Here is a 20,334-nt window from a genome sequence, read left to right on the forward strand (position 1 = left end):
GGGTGGCTCAATCAATTAAGTGTCCAACTTTTGATTGCAGTTCAGGTCATGATCTCAAGGTCATGAGACTGAGCCCCACATTGGGCTCCACATTGATCATGGAGCCTGCTTAAGATTGTCTCTGTGCCTCTCCCTCTGCTCCTTCCCCTTGTGCTCTCTCGATCTAGAAAATTAAAAAAAAAAATAAAACAAAAACAAAACAATGCTGCAAAACCCAGTTTTGTACCTGTATCCCATATACAGTTGCAGAACTTTTCTCTAGGGTTTTATACATGGAAGTGGAATCCCTAGTCAAAGGTTTATGTATCTTCACTGTAATAAAGGTCAAACTGTTTTGGAATTTTGTGTGAATGTGTTTTCTTACCAACAGCTTCTGAGAGTCTTTCCTTGTCAGCTCTTGGTGTTCTCAAACTTTTAAATGTTGTGATGGATGGGTAAGATAGGAAGGTGTGTGGTTTTAATTTGTATATGACTGATTGCTAAAAAGGTTAAACTCTTTTTCATATACTGACTGGCTATTTGGATCTCTTCTGTAAAGTGCCGGTTTGTCTCTTGCCCATTTTCTATTGGGCTTTTTTTCCTGTAGATTACTTGAGTTATTCATAGATCTGAGTACAGATTCCTCATCATTTTCAAATGTTGCAAATATTTTCTTCTGTTCTGGGGCTTGTTTTTAAACTTTATAGTATCTTTTACAAAATTTTTTTATTATTGAAGTACCATTGGGTTGACATATTGCTATATTTGTTTCAGATGTGAAACTCTACAGTAGCTTTTAAAGACGAGGAGCTCTTTATTTTAATGCAGTCACCTTTATCCATCTTCTACATTATTTTTTAAAATATATTTATTTATTTTAGTAAGATAGAGTTGAAGCATGAGGGAGAGGAGCAGAGGGGAGAGAGGGAATCTAAAACAGATTCCCCACTAAGCACAGAACCTGACTCAGGGCTCAATCTCACAATCCTGAGATCATGATCTGAGCCAAAATCAAGAGTCTGACACTTAACCAACTGCACGACCCAGGCGCCCCCATCTTTTCCATTATTATTAATGCATTTGGCATCTTGTTTAAGGAATCCTTTCCTACTCTGAGATTATGAAGAATTTTTTTGCTGTTGTCTTCTCAAGACTTTGTAGTGTTGCCTTTGAACAGCTTTATGTAGGTCACAGTGATTTATTTGCCACCTCATCGCTAGCAACTTATACTTGGCAAGATCATCCATATTCAATTATCACACTAGAATTTTTAGCAGCACTGAATGGTGTTAACTAACTTTTCTTCTTGAAACACTAAACTTCCTTTGTTTTCTGATTTTCTTCATATATCTTTGGTCATTCCCTTTTTCTCTCTTTCATCCTCATAAAGAAAGACAGTCAGACCCTGGAGTTTATAAAGCTTCCAGTCTGGTCTATCCTCCACCCATGGGGAAGCACTGACTTTCATCTCTTACACAGACCTCCTTTTTGGGCTCATGCATACAAATGCTTCATTGCTGTAGCCTCCTACAGGTCTCCAAGCTCCTCAGAACCAATAACTCCAAACTGAAACTTGTGACTCTTGCCCCACATTACGTCAATTCTCTGCAAATATGTAAATGAATAATATTCGGATGGGATAGAAACCTAAGCATCATCCTTGGGACCTCTCTCTCTCCTTCATCTTCACATCCAATCCATTCCAAGTTCTACCAATTCTACCTCTTGATGTTTCTTTACCCATCTTTTTTCATTTTTACCATTATGCTTCTATCATGTCATCATGATCACTATGCTTGACTAATGTCAAGCTTCCTGTCTGTTCTACCAGCATTCATCTGACTTCTTGCCAACCGATTATCCATGAGCAGCCATTTGGTGTGATGGCAAAACAGGTCATTTGAACTAAATCTTCTACGAGATAAAGGAAACAGAAGAACGTAGCATTTGGAGCCATGTCTGATGGTATCTACTGATTGCCAGACAGGCTGAGAACTTCAGCAGAGTTTATGACAGACTCATGAAGCCAGAGGATAAAATCTGGAATTCAGAACAGCAACCCAGATTCAGAAGGGTTAGTAAATCCCCAGGCTTTGAGTCAGGACCCTAAACAGGTACATCCTGGAAGTTAGGCAAACTGGAAATGAACCAATGATGGAAGGGACAGTAGACAGCCTAGAGATCATCTTTAGTCCTGATTGGATCACGCTCATCCAGTACTGTTATTAGCCACAGCCACCTGACAGAAGCAAACATAATACTCTCTAGAGAAAAATGCCTGCCTCATAGGTGTCAAATTTTCTCCATGATATTTAAAAATTATGCAGATCATATCACTCTTCTGCCCTAGCTCTGCTAGCCTTCTTTCAACTGCTTGTACATACCATGCTTTATGCTAACAGAGGATTTACCACATACTATTTCCATAGCCAACAACCTTCTTCCTTTCCCTCTTTACTTGGTAAACCCACATCCATCCTCAGAATTCCATGCAGCTTCACTTGTTGAGGAAGCTTCCTTGGCCACACTACCTCAAACCCCTTCTTATGGGTTCTCATGGTGCTACAGACTTTTCCTTTGAAAAAATGTTAAAAGTTGAATTGTGCACCCCCAAATTCATCTTCTGCAGTCCTATCCTTCACACATTAGAGTATGACTTCTTTGAAAAGGGGGTCTTTACAGAGATAATTAAGTTAAAATGAGGTCTTTAGGATGAGCAATAATCCAACATGATTGGTGTCCTTATAGAAAGGGGACTTTGAATACTGATAGACACACAGAGGGAAGATGATATTAAGAGACATGGGGAGAGGGATGCCTGGGTAGCTCAGTGGTTGAGCTTCTGCCTTTGGCTCAGGGTGTGATCATGGAGTCCCGGGGTCAAATCCCACATCAGGCTTCCTTCATGGAGCCTGCTTCTCCCTCTGCCTGTGTCTCTGCCTCTCTCTCTCTCTCTCTCTCTCTCTCTGTGTGTGTGTGTGTGTCTCATGAATAAATAAATAAAATCTTTTTTTTTGAAAAAAAAAAAAGAGAGAGATGGGGGAAGCTGGCCATCTGCAAGCCTAGGAGTAAGGCCTGGGACTCATCCCTCCCTCATACTTTCAGAAGGAACCAACCTGCTGACTCTTGGACTTCTAGCCTCCAGGACTATAAGACAATAAAAATCTGTTCTTTGAGCCCCTTGGTTTGTGGTACTTTGTTATGGAAGCCTGCAGAACTAATACAAATAACTTATCACAATTGAAAGTTTACATCTTTTGGGTGACCGTATGGCCAATATCTGTCTACCCCCACTGGGCTGCAAACTGGTTTGCTTGCCATTTTATCCCTAGCCTTTATCATTGTGTTTGCAGCATAATAAGTACCTGATTAGTACTTGTCAAACGTATAAATAAATGGTAGAGGTTACATTTTTAAATAAAATTTGTAACCAAGCCAAGTCAAAATTTATTGAGCATCTATTACGTATGATTTAAGCTACTAAACTTTAGGGATCGAATGGTTATCAAGCTAAGTCCTTGGGCTCAAAAACACCAATTCAGTTAAGAAAAGACAAACATATAAACCAACCAATGCTTAGCAAACCATTTTTGAGTATAAAGGCCCACTTTTTACATAATAATTACAGTTGATTCTTGAAAAACATGGAGGTTAAGGGTGCTGACCCCAACCACTGTTGAAAATCCACCTATAACTTTTGACTCTCTGAAAACTTAACTACTAATAAGTCTACTGTTGGCCAGAAGCCTTACCAGTGATATAGTAACACATATTTTGTTTATTATGTATTATACAGTGTATTCTTACATATAAAGTAAGCTAGAGAAGAGAAAATCATAAAGAAGAGAAAATATTTACAGGACTGTACTATATATATATTGAAAAAATCGCACATAAGTGGACCCACACAGTTCAAACCCTGTTGTTCAAGGGTCAACTGTATATGTTTGGGTCATATAGTTTTATTCCATTTACCTAATGTTTTATATGCCTCTAGATTGAGAGGCCTATCTTAGCAAAATAATTTTGGGCCCAGCGGTGGAAATCAATGTTAAAAAAAACAATGGAATAAACACCTAGAGAACACACCAAGAAAGGATAAATTTTGCCCTGAGGGATGTGGCAGACTGTATTTGTCAAAGATGGCCAAAACAATATTTTCCATCTTATACAATCTTTTGCAGTTATGACCTTGACACTTTTTCACCAGAGGATGGAGTTCATTTCTCTACTTTGAATCCAGGAGGGCCTGTGATAGCTTTGATCAATAAAATGCAGTAGAAGTGACACTTGAGCTATTTCTAGGCATAGTCCTTAGGCTAGCCTGGAAGGGCCTGTGTCCTGCCTTTTGGAAGCCAGTGATCATGTGGGAAGAGTAAATATCTGCAGGTGCTGTGTAATGAAAAACCCAAGCAACAGGGAAGGCCACATGAAGTTGTTCAAGTCAAGAGCCTCAAATGAGCTCTTTACTCCCTAGTGGCCCATAGCAACTGCCTGCCATGGGAGCGCGCCATCTTGGACAGTTAGCCTGGTCAAGCTCCCAGATGACTAGGGCCATATGACAGACCATCATCAGAGCTGTGAGGCATAGTGATAGAGTATCGTTTTAGGCCACTAGGTTTTGGAGTGCTTTGTTACATAGCAATAGATAGCCAGGACAAAGGGATTGGAAAAAACACAAAAAACAAAAAAAAACTTCCTGGAAAACATTGCTTTTGAGTTGAGCTTTGAAGGGTGAGACTATTTTGACATGTAGAGAAGAAGCAAATTGATAAAGAGTAGGAATCCTTTTGGATATTTAAAAACAACTCTCAAGAAATCCAGAAAAATTATTATTTGAAAAAAATTGATTTCCAAGTATTACAAGATTCCTGGCTAGACATTAAAAGTGATCCAGAGAAAATAGCAGCTCTTAGGGAGTTCAGAGTCCTGTCTAGGTCTTCATTTTTTTCTAATATTATTTATATATTTATATTTAACATATATATGTGTGTGTGTGTGTATATATATATATATATATTTTTTTTTTTTTTCCCTATGTGCCAGCCCTGTGCTAGGTGCTAGGGATACAACAAAGAGCAAGATATACTCAGGCCTTTTGAGGTGATTATAGTTAATTATAACACAAGGTGGTCAATAATAGGAGAGTACAGAGAAAGAACCCTCAAGCCAAATTAGGCATATGGAGTGGGATAAGGCATGATTTTCTGGAAAAAAAAAAAAAAAGAAATCTAAACTGAGACCAAAAACATGTGCCAACTAAGAGTGAATGGATCACTAGGAGAGTTCTAAGTAAAAGGAATATGTGATAAAGATTAAAAGTAACTACTAAAAAGAATGAAACAGAGAAATCTGATTTAGAAAATAATGCTCATGTACAATACCCATGAAATGGTTGTTATGTATATTGCTCTACTCCATTAATCTTTACTGCAGCCACGTGAAGGAGGTACAGTTGATCTTGTCTGATGGGTACTGACATTGAGGTGCAGAGGAGTGAAGTGGCTCATCTAAGATAACACAGCTAGTGAGAGCTGGAGCTGGTATGGGGATTCAAATGGATTCAGTCTGGGTCTAGAGCATGAGCCCTTTATCAATAAATTAGAAATGTGTCTGAGTACCATTGAAGATACAGTTGAAGATGAAGACTGAATTTATAGTGGCACCAAGATGTGAGGTTATGTTATGTTATGAGGTTATGTTAGGTTATGTTTTTTTCTTATAGCACTGGACAGCCTGGGTTTCTACACAGAGGAAGAAACTCATTGGAACCAAGCAGGGTGGGTTTTGGCCACTTGGATGGGGTGAAAAGCAAGAACTTGAAGATTTTGGTTGGATTGATAGTAACACCAAGTTGGATGAAATGGAAGGAACATAGAGGGGTGCTCCTGAACAGCAAGAAGTAGGAGGTTTCTGTGAAGAGCAGATGTAGCAGAAGCAACAGAAGGAATTAGGTTTTTAATCAGAGTCCGAGGTCTGACTCTATTATCTTGGATGGGGCAGTTCCATGGATGACAAGGTCTAAGTCCAACAGGAGTCATGGGACTTGGAGGCTGAGGTATGGTGGAGATGGAAGATAATGGAAAGCATGCAGTTCAAGGACAAAGGGGTTAGAGAATTGCATGGGTCAACAATGTGAGCTTTGATAGTCGCTTAGGGTGATGGCAGTGCTGGAATATACAGAAAAGATGTTGTGAACATGCTGAAGTCTTCAGGACAGAGGGGAAGTGGCTGAGAGGTAGATTGATGACAACAGAAAGGAGGTAGAAGGGAATATAAGTAGATGACACAAACCTCAAAGAGCATGCACAGAACACCGAGGCTTACAGAGCTGGAAGTTGCAGCGTAGAGTAAGGATACCAGGCTAGATTCCAATCCGGACATACCTGAGCCATGAGAGAAGGCTGCAAGGTGTAAAATAAAACCAGGAGTTTGAAGGGGAGAGTCAACAAGTAAAGTGAAAATGCTAGAAATTTTGCTTACCATAAAACCGGGGTCTGGAGAACCCTGAGGATGGCTTTGGAAGCAGGATTGAGGAATCACAGAGCTAGATGGGAGGCCTCAGAGGTTCTCAGCAGCAAACTGGTGGATGTGGGGGCTAAGGAGAGGGCCACGCACCCATTCTGTGTTTAGGGTCTATTTGTCAGTCCCAGATGCAAGCACAGAGAGACCTGATTCCTCTTCTTCTATTTCCTGCAGTGTTTACTCTTCTGCTCCAACACACCTTCACATCTAAGCACCTATGTTTTTTGGTTATTTTGTTTGTTGGTTTGGTTTGGTGTTTGTTCCTTTGTTGTTTTTTGTTTGTTTTTTGTTGTTTTGTTTTTTAAATAATCTAGTGGTTCAGGCTTGAGCTCCTTTCACCATTTATTGATACTGTGACCACCAAACTTTCTTCATATCATTCAATTTCTGTAGACTGATGATAGTTATTTTAAGAACTTAGTCCCTATTTAAACAATTAAGTGTATGGAAAGGTTTCAAATTTAATTTTTGCAAAGCAATTCACATATTTAATATTCTGTAAGGTCAACCAAGAAATCCATGTTCAATTATTTTGGTAAAATAAATACACCAGAGTTGGGGTGAGGGATGAATAGATGGATCACAAAGGATTTTTGTGATGATACCCTAATGGTACATACATGTCATTATACATTTGTCCAGTCTCACAGAATGCATCTCAATATACACTACAGACTTTGAGTGATGATATGTCCATGTAGGGCCATCTCTTATACCAAATACCCCACTTTGGTAGGGGATGTTAATAGGGAACACTATGCATGTGTGGGAGCTGGAGATATTGGGAAATCTCTGTACCTTCTCTCTAATTTGCTTTGACCCTAAAGCCACCCCAAACAAAAGTCATAATAAATAACCATCTTTTCCTGTGCAGCCACTACTGAAATTATGAACACATTGTTAGCATTTGATGCAGCTGAAGAGATCATGACCAGTTGTTTTCTTTTTAATCCTTCGATCTGATTGCCTTCCTTTCAATTCCTCAATCTGAAGTGACTTCCTCTGATTGCTGGTGTTACTTTCTCAACAGTGGTCAAGCTGTCTCAACTAACAGCATGACCTGGTGCCTGGCACAGAACAGTGTGTCTCCACAACTTTTCCATCACTTTTCACTCCTTTCCAGCACAGCCCTAGACCCTTTTATGTCTCACTAATCACAGCTCCTTTGATTTCACTGCAGGTGATTTCTTCCTGTTAAATATGAACTTCTTAAATCTCTATCTTCCTTCTCTGCTTTTTTCCAATTTATGAAAAGATGCTTGTCTATCTATATTCTTTCCATTTGTATGTTAAAGAATATCTAGCCAGGGCAGTAGCAGAGACAAGTTCGCATTAGGGAAAGGAAAACTGAAAGGCTACAGTGAAGTTGATACAATCAAATTAATTCCTTCCAAAGGCTAAATTGTTCTGTGGCATTTAGAAAACCAATGAAGAAGCAATTAAAGGCAAAATGGAGTAAGTTTCCCTGAAGGAAAGGAGAGGCTTGAGAAACTCCTCTGTCTTTCACAGCACATCATTCTCACTGCTCCTTTTATGGTGGAAAGCAGGACCGGGAAGGATATTGATCAGGAGACCAACAGGGTCGGGAGAGTTGGAATAAAGCTAGATGAAGTAATTTGGAAGTGAATCTTCCTTACTGGGAAGACAGGCCAGGGAGAAAGACAAATAGTACCCAAAAGCCACAGTCCAGGTGATGAACGATCAGTGAAAACCTAATGCGGGAAATGATCTAAGAGTAGAGAAAGAGGCAAGAAATCCACTAATCCATTTCTGGGAACCCAGCTACAAGAAGCCACGGACAAGCAAGTCTCAGTGGCTGTGCCCAGAATAGACTCGGTTCCAACTCAATGGTGGGCCTGTGGTCTACTTTCATGGATTTCTTAGGCTCCTTTTCTTTGACTAAAACTGTTTCCAGGATCTGGAGAGAGGAGGTGGACTCAAGTGGATAATCTGCTTTAGTCCTTTCTAAGGCAGGTATTGATTTCTCCTTTTCCCAACCCCCCAACACTTCTTGTGTGTTTGCCAACTGAGTGTGTATACATGGCTCCTCATGGGGCAGAGGAGAGAGGTTGTAGACACGAAAAGATTAAATATAATCCTGGTTCATGAAAAATCAAGTGTTAGAATGAAGGCCAGGAGGAACTCTGATGCATTACTAGTGATGGGCTTGTCAACCACATCTCTCAAATCTCTGCCAAGTCTCCTCAGCAGAGCTCTGAGGAAATTCCTTGGTTATGTAATTACGGATTGTCCTAGTTGTTTGTTTTTCTGCTTTCTTTTCCCTGCATCCTTTTGCTTCCTTCTTTGCAAGTATATTTATGTGCTTTGACTCCACCCTGGTCTACTGTATTGACACCAAGTTACCATTTAAAAACATTGCTTGTTTTTATGTAAATGCTGAAATATGCTTCTTTGGTGTTTCTTTTATGTAAATGCTGAAGTATGCTTCTTTGGTGTTTCACTGGCCTGATCTATTTTTTTTAAGATTTTACTTATTTGAGAGAGAGAGTGCAAGAGAGAGAGAGCACAGGAGCAGAGGTGGAGGCAGAGAGAGAGGAAGGAGCAGACTCCTTGCTGAGCACAGAGCCTGGTCTTGGGGCTTCATCCCAGTACCCCATCCCAGGACACAATTCCAGGACCCGATGCCAGGACCCAGGGATCACGACCCAAGCCAAAGGTAGATGCTTAACAGAATGAACCATCCAGGTGCCTCATTGCTGGCCTCCTTTTATCAAGAGGATTCACCAAGTTTCTATGGATTCCCAGGTGACCTCTGCAGCAATGATCATTCAAATGTCTAATGATAATGAGAAATGAGAAAATTGTACCTTTTAATTTACAAATGCTGACCCTAGTAGGAAGGGGCATCGTGACTATAAAAATGTCATGCATTTTATGCCTCTTTATTATAATGTGTTTGAAATTAATCTGGTAGTGTAATGTTAAACATATGTCAATTACTTTTGACTTAATGAAACATATAAAACTCTCCCTAAGACTCACAGACCTTACTGAGTTTGTCACCAAACAGAAAAATCATTATATACCTCCCACTCATCCAACTATACTTTGATTTCTCAAGAACTTGATCTTTGAACACATCAATGTAATGAAAAGAAACAGATTGTTAACTGCACTTACTATGAAATAAGCACATAAAAATGTCTTCACACTTTTTAAGTAATGATTCCATCTGCTAAAATTGCACGTTCTTATTGCATATATATTTTAATATGTATTTTATTTTTTTAAGATTTTATTTATTTATTCATGAGAGATACGCAGAGAGAGGCAGAGACACAGGCAGAGGGAGAAGCAGGGAGCCTGATATGAGACTCAATCCCAGGACCCTGGGCATCACGCTTTGAGCCAAAGGCAGATGCTCAACTGCTGAGTCACCCAGGTGCCCCTGTTTTAATATTTAAACCGTACCCTGAACTCGCCAGACTGTATCATCTGGATTTGGTCTCTGAGGCCAAGCAGTAGTCTCGATCTTCCTCCTTTGATGATGATGACTTTCTGTAGAGGTTCCTACGGTTTTTTTTTTCTAGCCTTGACTAATGAACCTCTTACTACCTGGGGGTCTTGGAGGTATCTCCATCTCAACATGTCTCAAATCCAATGGATTGCATTCCCTCAACCTTCAAGCCTCCTCCTTCTGTATTCCATTTTTTAGAGAATGACCACTCTGCCCACAAGTTCACCCAACCAGGATACTTCGGAACATGATTAACATCCCTTTCTACTTAGCAATATGCATTTTATTAGGCAACAAGTCTTTTTGATCCCCTTGAGTCTTTCTCAAAATAGGCCTCCTACCCATCCCTCCATTCTCTTTTCAGGGCTCTCACAGCCTTTCACCTGAACTATTATGACAATTTTCCAAAAACTTCTTTCTCCTCAGTCTCCGCCTACTCAAGCCATGCTCCACACTAGACTAGGTGTCTCCTAAAACAAAAATTAGAGGATGCATTTTCTGTCTTAAAATCCTTCATTAGCTCCTCATAAGTCTGTAGGAAAAGTCCCAAATTTCAACATGACCTAAAAGGTTCTTACATGTGACCCCAACCTCTCTTTTCAGTTCATTTTTTTGACATTCTCTGTCTGTAACAGGCATACCAAAGTGACTATTTCCTGAACATGCTAGCATTTTGACACTTATATGCCTTTGAAAACAATGTTTCCTTTGCCTGAACAATCCATTCCTTCTTTCTCCATCTGGAAAATGTTTAGCCTTCTTTCAAGACTCATATTCTCGGTGTAATTTTTCTTGATACCTCTCCTCCTCGAAAAGACTTATTTGCCTGTCCTTCTGTAATTCCACAAATGTCTGTGTAAATATATGTGTTCCAATATTTCTCACAATGAATTGAATTAGTAATTTACATTCCTTTCTGGCTTTCCCACAGGCTGTAAGTGCCCAGAGAGTAATGATATTTGTAAAACTAGTATTTTATCATTCTTTCTATTTCTTTTCCAAACCATAATACCTGTTACTTAGTAAGAACTCAATTTCAAAAAAAAAAAAGATAAAATTAGATAAACTTAAAAAAAAAAAAAAAGGCAATGTTCCACAATCTTAGCACCAGGGAGAACCAGTGTTAAAAATTTTTATGTATATGAAACACATAATATTTCTTTTAAAAAATGGCACCACGTTGTGTTATTTTATGATTTCATTTTTAAAAGATGAATAGGATACTGTGAATATATTTCCATATGAGAAAATATTTCAAGCCAAAATATTAAACAATTACATTTCATTGTATGCAATGTCCTTATATTTGGACACTGAAGTTATTTTACTTTTTTGGATTATGAACAATGCTATAGCATTATGAACAATCCTATAGCACCCCCTCATTTCTTTTGATAGGAATTGCAGTAATGACATGGTGTCCCATTAGCTCCTGGGCCTTAGCATCAGGGAGGAATAAAGATAACAGGGAATGAAAGAGGACAGAGAAGAGAGAGGGAAGGGAATCCGAAATAAGCTGGGGAGAGGATGCTGACAGCCTTGAGCATCAGAGGAGTTGGTCTGATCTCTGGTTTTGTTTTTGGAATAGCTGCACATCAGGCAAAAGACATCAGGAGTGTGTGGGACAAATTATTTTTAAGGATTTTTTGTGAGTGCTGAATATCCTCCAGATTTGCTGTTTCTGAGAGACCACATTAAAGATTCTTCATTGCTTTTTATTTCTCCTAGGTTGAAGGACAGGTGTTTCTCTCAAGGTAATGCCTCACTGAGGCCAGCTTCAAGAGAAGGATAGCTGGCCTCTTTGAGTGGATGGACTCATGGGTAAATGTACGTGTAGATCATGGACAAACTGTCTGAGAATATCTGGGGACCAATGACAAGGAAAGAAAAACAGGTAGTTATGCTTTGAGCTGCCTAACATCCATGGTTCCATTTCAGATGCTGCTCACAAGGCAGTAAATGAAGCAGATTCTGAAGGGTGAGTTCTCTTTATTACACAGGTAACAGCAGAACTTATGAGGTACCTTAACAGTTTGTCTGGGTAGCAAAATCATCTCAAAGCATTAGTCAAACCTGCTAGAGAAATAGAGATAACAGCTAAATAATCGGGGAGATGGCTAGAATAAACTTGCTGGATGAGAAGAATCAGAGCACACAGAAAATTACAAAAGAGATTGTGGAAACCTAGAGCATGGGATCAAAACTTGTCCCTAGCATGGAGCAAATTCAGGAAGACTTCTACAGCCACAGAGAAATCTATTCCACTTCTGTTGGTAGAAGTCGCTAGATAATAGTGCAGAAATGGAGTGAGCGTTTCTCACATAAAGGGCTCAGTGCATGGGGAGTAGAAACCAAGAGTGGAGTAAATAGAGTTTTATTTTCTTTCATATCAATACAATATGGAAAAGAATAAAGGCTCTTGGTAATTATGCTACTTACATGGTTTGTCTTGTTAATATTTTCAGAAAAGAAAATATAGGCCTTGATGCAAGTATAAGACATTTGATGGTTTATATGTGTCTAGGATATTTACTTTGACAAAAGTGAAAATTCTGGGTGACATTTGATTTCTGCTTTTGTAACGACTAGATTGAGAACAAAGACGGAGATGTAGATAAGGCAGTGTGAAAAGGAGGCAGACAAATTTTAGAACTAAAAGACATAGCAATCTGGTTCGTGGTCTGGAGTGATTTCCTGGTCTTCCAGGTGATTACAGTCCCCTCTCTATCAGATGCTGCTTTGTCCCATTCAGGTGAGTAAAGAGAGAGCAGTGAAGTGGAAAGATCCTAAGAACACAGGACAGAGACACAGTCTGGGGCCAATACAGCATCAAGACCACTCTGACCCTATAAATCCTCGAGGGAATCTAACATCTATAGCTGTGACATACAGCCTCTCCCGGAGTCAAGGTTAAGTTGCTTCAAAGGCCGTTTCATGAACAGAGGTCACCAACCTGACTCGCATACTAGGGGACAGGGTGTGATTATGGGCAACAAATCATAAAATTCACAAGTCTCCTCATTCTGATGTTTTGAAGGACTTTGCCCTGTAAATATCTTTTCAAGGAGAATTTTTCTGGTTAGAGAGAATAATGAATGACAAAACAATGTGTAGTGGGGTTGCTTGTTGGCAGGGGAGACAGAAGAAAGGCCTCATTACTTCACAGTGGACACACTGCAGCAGCGGGCAACTGCCGAGCCTGGAATCCTCAGTAGTTCTTTCAGCTAATGCTCTTGGCTTTCCCCCAAAAAAGAGGGCTCAAAGAGCCATAGTTGTCACTGAAAGAGTGCCCTTCTGCTCCAGTCATCTCTACCATACTGGTAAACACTGCAAACAGTCATCAGAAGCAGCATTTCTGAATACCAAGGACCAAGGTAGCCTGTGGCAGTTTTTCTTCCCTGAGGCTACAGAATCACAAAGCTACACTTGTAGACCTCCTTCCAGCCTGAAAGGCAGAGGTTGCTTTTCTGATTCTTTTTTCAAGACAGTCCTTCAAGGACTACATTGTTTATGACACTCTTCTGATGGAAAACATTGTCTTTCTTTCAATTGCTCACAACTTGTAAGCACACATTGATATACATGGTTTATTTCCCCATAATGGTATCTAATTTTCTAAATCTTGAAATGATCTTATCGTTGAGTCTTGCTCCTTTCCTTTTTAAAAAGCTTATCCAGTGCCTAATACTGTCAAACACACTAACATATTTTGTGTGCATGAGTTTGCTTTCAGAAGTGGGGAATTGGGGATCCCTGGGTGGCGCAGTGGTTTGGCGCTTGCCTTTGGCCCAGGGCGCGATCCTGGAGACCCGGGATCGAATCCCACATCAGGCTCCTGGTACATGGAGCCTGCTTCTCCCTCCGCCTGTGTCTCTGCCTCTCTCTCTCTCTCTCTGTGACTATCATAAATAAATAAAAAATTAAAAAAAAAATTTATAAGAAGTGGGGAATTGTGTGCTCATGACACTGAGATCAAGACTAGAGCCAAAACCAAGCCACCCAGATGCCCCTCTTTTGGACTTCAAAGGAAAAGTTCTCAACTCTGTTGCAATTTCCCCTTAGGAGACAGGGAGAGCCTTTGATATGCTAGACAGTGTAAGGTACTAGGATATGGCTCACAGGTGGGAAGAGGATGGGAAAAGTGAACAAAAAGATGCAAAAAAGAAGATGGGCAAGAAAATTAATTTGTCCTCTATATATTTAATTTAAACTTCTTGAATTGCTTTATTTAATACTTTTTCTCATAATGTGATCAGTATTCAGGGTTTTGTTCATTGTGACATTTCCTTCATTTTCCTATTTTTAAAAGAGTTTCTCATCCCTCTCATTCATTCATCTATCAAATACTAACTAAATAATAACAACAAGTAATGCTGGGCATGTTTCCAGCCACTGGAATACATTGGTAAATGTAAGCTTGTATTCTAGTTGAAGTAAATATTTGATCAATAGGTCAAAACTCAAAGACAAAGAATACGTGTGATTTTAGGTGCTGATCGATACTACTAAAAAAACACAAAACAGGAAAATGATGAAGCTGGGCAGGTGTACAGGCTCCATTCAAGTAGGGCCTTTGGTAGTGTTGGATTTTATTTTATTCACAATGGGGAACCATTGGAAGGCCTTAACAAAGAGTAATAATTACCAGACTTATGATTTAAAAGGACAGTGTGGCTGCTATGTGGAGAATGGATTGTCCGTGGATAAGAGTCAAAGCTGAGGGATGACACAGGAGGCAGATGAGGGATGATGATGGTCTGGACTGGGTTGGTAGCAATGGCCAGAATTGAAATCAATTTTGGATATAGAGTCACCAAGGCTTACTGGTGGAGTAAAAAAGGAGTGGAGGTTTACATAAAATGAAGAAAGGAATCAAACATGATTCCTAGGCATGAGCCTGAGCAATAAGGTGGATAGGATTCCTTTGCAGAGGAATTTTAGTTGTTTTATTTTATTTAATTTATTTATTTATTTATTTATTTATTTATTTATTTATTTATTTATTGAGACAGAGAGAGAGAGAGTGTGAGCAGGGACAGGGAAAAGGAGAAAGAGAATCTTAAGTAGGCTCCACACTCAGCTCAGAGCCCAACTAGGGGCTGGATCCCTTGAGATCATGACTTGAGCTGAAATCAAGAGTCAGATGGCTCAACCAGTTGAGTCACCTAGGTGCCCCAAGTTTTAGTTGCTTCTAATACATTTCTTCTATGTTTCAGCACACATATGTGCCCAGATAATGAAGTGATTCATGACAAAGAATTTTAGTGTTACTCAGCGAAAACCCATGGATGATACCCACATTTTTATGCCTTCTAAAATCATATATGCAATCACATATTTGTTATCTCCCATTAGCTAAGAGGCATTTTAACAGGTGTCACTGCTGCTCCTCCAGTCCAAGTCTTGAACAAACACAACAGTGTCTTAACTGATCTATTTTGTCTTAAAATTTTCTGCTCTTTCTCCACATACTAGCTTGAGGAATCTTTTAAAATCACAGCTCGCTTTCCTGCCTAAAGTCCTCTAGGGGTTCCCCATTATGCTCAGAGTAAAATACAATCTTCTTGCTCTGCCCTCTAAGACCCTAGAGGATCTGGCTCTCCCAGCTCTCTTGCCATAGGAACTACCTTCTCCAGCCTTGTCCTTTCTGCCTTTCTGTCTACTCTTGAACACTTCAGGGTTCCTCTTCTGGCTCTTCCTTCCTCCTGGAATGCTTCCTGAAGTCCCTCATATGGGTGCTTCCTTCTATTATTCAGGTCTCTGGTCATATATCTCCTCTCAGGGAGGCTGTCCCTGACCATACTTTAAATGAGTGCCTGTGAAGACTTTTTACAGTACTGTCCTATTTGCATCTCTTTACAATGTCTATCTCACACTGAAATGATTTATTTGTTTTCTTCTCTGTTCTCTTTCAACTCACTGGAATGCTCACCATTGTACTTCTTGTAACTAAAACAATGTTGGCAGATAGTGGGCACGCAGTAACATTGTAGTGAATACATGAATCTCACTTTATGCAAAATATTGATAGGAAAGAACTGGACGGAAGCCCAATATAAAGAAATGACACCATATGCCACATGCATTGACCAACACGGCATGTGATAGCATTCCTTAGTGTTTTGAAATTTAGAACCAGAAATGTTAGAGGAATTGTCATAGTACTTTTGGGGAAAAGATCATAAGGAAGGCAGAACAAAAGACAAAATTAGCATATACTATATAAATAAATGTGTGGCATAAACTATACTAATCTCTATATAGCCTTTTTTTTCTATATAGCCTTGAATAGTGTCTGGCACACATTAGACTCTTAAGAAATTTTTGTTGAAAAAAGAAAGAAATTTTTGTTGAGGAAATGAATGAATGAATACCTATGAGCTAAAAGCCTACCAATGAGTACAGCAAAGGTGAAAATAAAATGATGAAGCTTTTACCAATGGTGATATTTTTATTCCAAAATAGGAATTCTATTGAGGATGGAACCTACAGTTTGCTTGAGGCAGCCCCACATTAAACAGACCACCTTTGGTAAGACACAATGGCAGCAGAGGAAAGACCCCCCACATCTAGGTGTGGGGCAAGGCTCTGCAGGTTCATCTCCTATACTCAGGGAAAGGGGAGCCCCTCACCCCAGAACCTTATGTGCTCCATTGGACCAGCCAAGTAAGTCCAGTGACAATTACTCAAGTAACTAGTGAACATCCAACGCAGTGATTTTGCATTAGCTTTTATTCTTACTATTATTAGTATAAACTGAGTTATTCACCAAATAAAGCAAATATTTGGATTAAAATGACTACTTACACTAATATCTGTTTAAAAACATAGCCAACATGGGGATAAATCAAATTCAACTTGTTCTGTTTTTCATTTTTAAGAAATGGACCAAAAGGACAAGAGTAAAATAGACAATTTTGTATTTAACAGAAATAAAAATACCTTTCCTAGAAAAGAGCAAATATCTATAAACATCATATTTAAAATAGATCTATTTAAATATCAGAGAAGTTTCACAAGAAGAGGAACAATCTGAACAAGTGATTTGTAATAATTATTAAGACTAATGATGACATAAACCACTAACAGGAATAATATATCCAAAGAGAGTCTTACCAAGCCACCACCAATGACAGCTATTTTTTTCCTTTGAATGTCTGATGACTCCATGACTTCCAAAGTTGCTGTATAACTGTGGTAGCTCCTGTCACAAAGGAAACTGTTTCCTGGCTGCTGACTTTCCTCCCTTTATACTCCCGGGAGCCCTGCCTTTGCGAACCAGCCTAGCCAGCTGCAGTGTTTGAGCTGGGCTAATTCCCCTTGAACTTAGAAGACAGCATTTAACTCCTTAGTAGCCTGAAGCACAATGGGACCGACTTTAAGAAAAAAAGAGAATTCACTGCAATAACCAAATTTCGAAAAATCCAGCCAAGTGAAGACATCTACTCTCTGTCTTGCGTGTAAGACGGGAAATTTTGTAAAAGTACAGTGTTACCGGCTTTTCTTCTCTTTCTACAGCACGTATTCTTACTTCCTTTTTCATTCATGATTAACAGTGAATGCAACTGCCCTCATCTGAAGTCCCAAAGCATCTTGCACTTCCCTTGGACAGTAGGGTGATTTTGGGTCACAACTGATGTGCTCTTGTTATTAGGACCAGTCAGGAAGCACATCTCGAGGGTCCTCTTGGATTGTCTTTAACAGACCACCAAGGAAAACTATTTTAATACTTTCCCAAGCAAGATTTTGAATTTGTCACTGACCACACTTCCCTTTTTTTGCATTAGCTTCTAGAAACCTTAGAATCTAATTTGTACATTAAGAGTGCTTCTTTAAACTCATCCCTGAATTCATATTACCTCTCCACTTCTTTGTCTTCTTTCATCCCATTTTACATGCATATTATTTATTTTTGGTACATATTTGTGAATTGAGGGTTTTGTTTTGTTTTTCCTGGAACATGATGCGTAAAATAAAGTAAGAATGGGTGGCTCAGCGGTTAAGCGCCTGCCTTTGGCGTGATCCTGGGGTCTCTGGATGGAGTCCCACGTGAGGCTCCCTGCATGGAGCCTGCTTCTCCCTCTTCCTGTGTCTCTGCCTCTCTCTCTCTGTGTCTTTCATGAATAAATAAATAAAATCTTAAAAAAAAAAAAAAAAAAAAAAAGAATGTAAGTGAGGAACCGTCCTCACTTCCTGGCGAGAGCAGAGAGCACACAGGTTCCTCCATGGTGAGGACCTATTTAAACATCATTGAATAGCGGCCCCTTGTGGATAAGTACTGTTACAGTTGCCAGAAAACTTCCTTGCTGTTAGGTATTTTTATTCATTTATTTTGAATAGGTAATACATTCATATGGTATGAAACTCAGAAGACACAGCAAAAGGGTCTTAAAGTGAATAAGTCTTCTGACTCTGGCTCTTGGCCACCTATTTATTCTGCCCAGAGACAACCACTGTTTTGGTGTTTGGGTGACCTTGTTCCTCTAAAGCCCCTGCCCCTTCCATCCCCTTCCCTAAATAGTAGTAAATTTGATACATTTTTACACTTTTCCACACCCTTTTTTCCCACAACATATAGCTTGAGAATTCATATATGCTCTCTTGTTCTTTTTTTTTTTTAATCATGGGCTGTAACACAAAAGAAGTAAAGTACACAAAAAAATATATACAGTAGTACAAGAACTTATTGTAAAGTAGACATCATTCAGGACCAGAAAAAAACATTGCCAGAACCCCAGAAGTCTACATGTGGCCCTTGCCTACCACCCCTTCTTCGTAGAGGCAATTGACATCCTGACTTTACACTTTCTTGCTTTTTTTTTTTTTTTTAAGATTTTGTTTATTTATTCATGAGAGACACAGAGAGAGAGAGAGAGAGAGAGGCAGAGACACAGGCAGAAGGAGAAGCAGGCTCCATGAAGGAATTTCCATGTGGCAAGTAAAAATGAGTGCGATACTTTAGAACATAACTGTGGTTTGTTTAGAGAGGTTAAAAATATACATAACAAGCCTCTATTTCTAAAGGTACTTATATATGGGTGCACTGCATCGTATATGCAAAATTAATCAGGATGGCAGCATTATTCATAATATTAAAATATTGGAAACACACAAATATCCATCAACAATAGAATGGATAAATAATACACAACAATAAAGATGAACTAGGATCACATGCAAAAGCCTGGATGGATCTTAAGAAGCATAATATTGAGAAAAAGATGTCTGCTTTGTCCTTCTTCAATAATTTTCTTGACTATTCTTTCTTAGTGCTTTGCATTTCTATCTAAGTTCTAGAATGAGTTGGTGAATTCCAACAAGAAATAAAAACAAAGAACCCTGTTGGGTTTTTGGTTTGGGGGGGCGTGGTTTGTATGTTTATTTGTTTGTTTTTACTGAGAGGCTATCTGGAAAGCATACCATATTTAGCACACGGAGTTTTTCAATCCAGAAACATTGCTTATCTCTCCATTTGTTTGAGTCTTCTCCGAAGTCTCTCCAATTTTATACTTTCTCTCAAAGAAGTTTCAACTTTCTTTTGTTAGATTTATTTCTAGGTATTCTTTTGTTTCTCATTTTATTGTATGTGATATCTTTAAATTCATTTTCTGTTGATGGTATATAGAAGTACAATTCATTTTGGTTTGTTGAGTTTGTATCTAGCAATATTGCAAAACTCTTTAATACAAACTATAGCTTCTTTTTTTCCCCCAGACCATGATCATCATGATAATGTTTTATTCTTTTCTTTTCTTTCCTATCAACTGAATGACTGCCTACTACTTTGGCTAATTCCACAGTTCAATGAAATAGAAATGTATTTCTTCCATTTTAAATAGATAAGATTTCCTAGTTATCCTACTCATAATGGTTTTTAGCAAACTTTTACTGTTTTCAGAGAATATGCTCTGTGCATTCTTCAAATATTTGAAATTGGTGAGAATTGTTTTATGGTCAGAAAGGGGTAAATCTGTATAAATGCTTTATTCGCCTGAAAAAAATGTGTGTTCTTAGTTAACAGCATGCATTTTCCTATACCTATTCATTAGGTCAAATCAAGTAATCATGTATTCAAAACTTGAGTGTTCTTACGGATTTTTGGTTGGCCCATTTGGTCAATTACTCAAAGAGGTATGTTTGAAAATCTTACACTTAATTAGTATTTGTCTATTTCCTCAAGAGTTTCGCCCTCTATGAAACAATCCACATTTAAAATTGCTATATGCTGGGGCACCTGGAAGCTCAGTTCAGCATCTGACTCTTGATTTTGGCTCAGGTCATGATCTCAGAGCTGTGAAACCGAGCCTCACATTGGCTCTGTGCTGAATGTGGAGCCTGTTTAAGACTCTCTC

General features: G+C 39.0%; 1 protein-coding gene across 1 annotated transcript in view; it reads right to left on the reverse strand.

Annotated features, from left to right (window-relative positions):
• KMO (kynurenine 3-monooxygenase) overlaps positions 1 to 17,257 on the reverse strand; it is a 52,984-nt gene extending 35,727 nt beyond the window's left edge. Inside the window, 1 exon segment of the mRNA XM_026003381.2 lies at positions 17,099 to 17,257. Within this exon segment, the coding sequence (XP_025859166.1) occupies positions 17,099 to 17,152 (54 nt within the window). The 5' untranslated portion in view covers positions 17,153 to 17,257.
• Positions 17,258 to 20,334: the final 3,077 nt, after the last annotated feature.

Source organism: Vulpes vulpes, chromosome 13 (assembly GCF_048418805.1).
Source record: "Vulpes vulpes isolate BD-2025 chromosome 13, VulVul3, whole genome shotgun sequence".
Lineage (NCBI taxonomy): Eukaryota > Metazoa > Chordata > Mammalia > Carnivora > Canidae > Vulpes > Vulpes vulpes.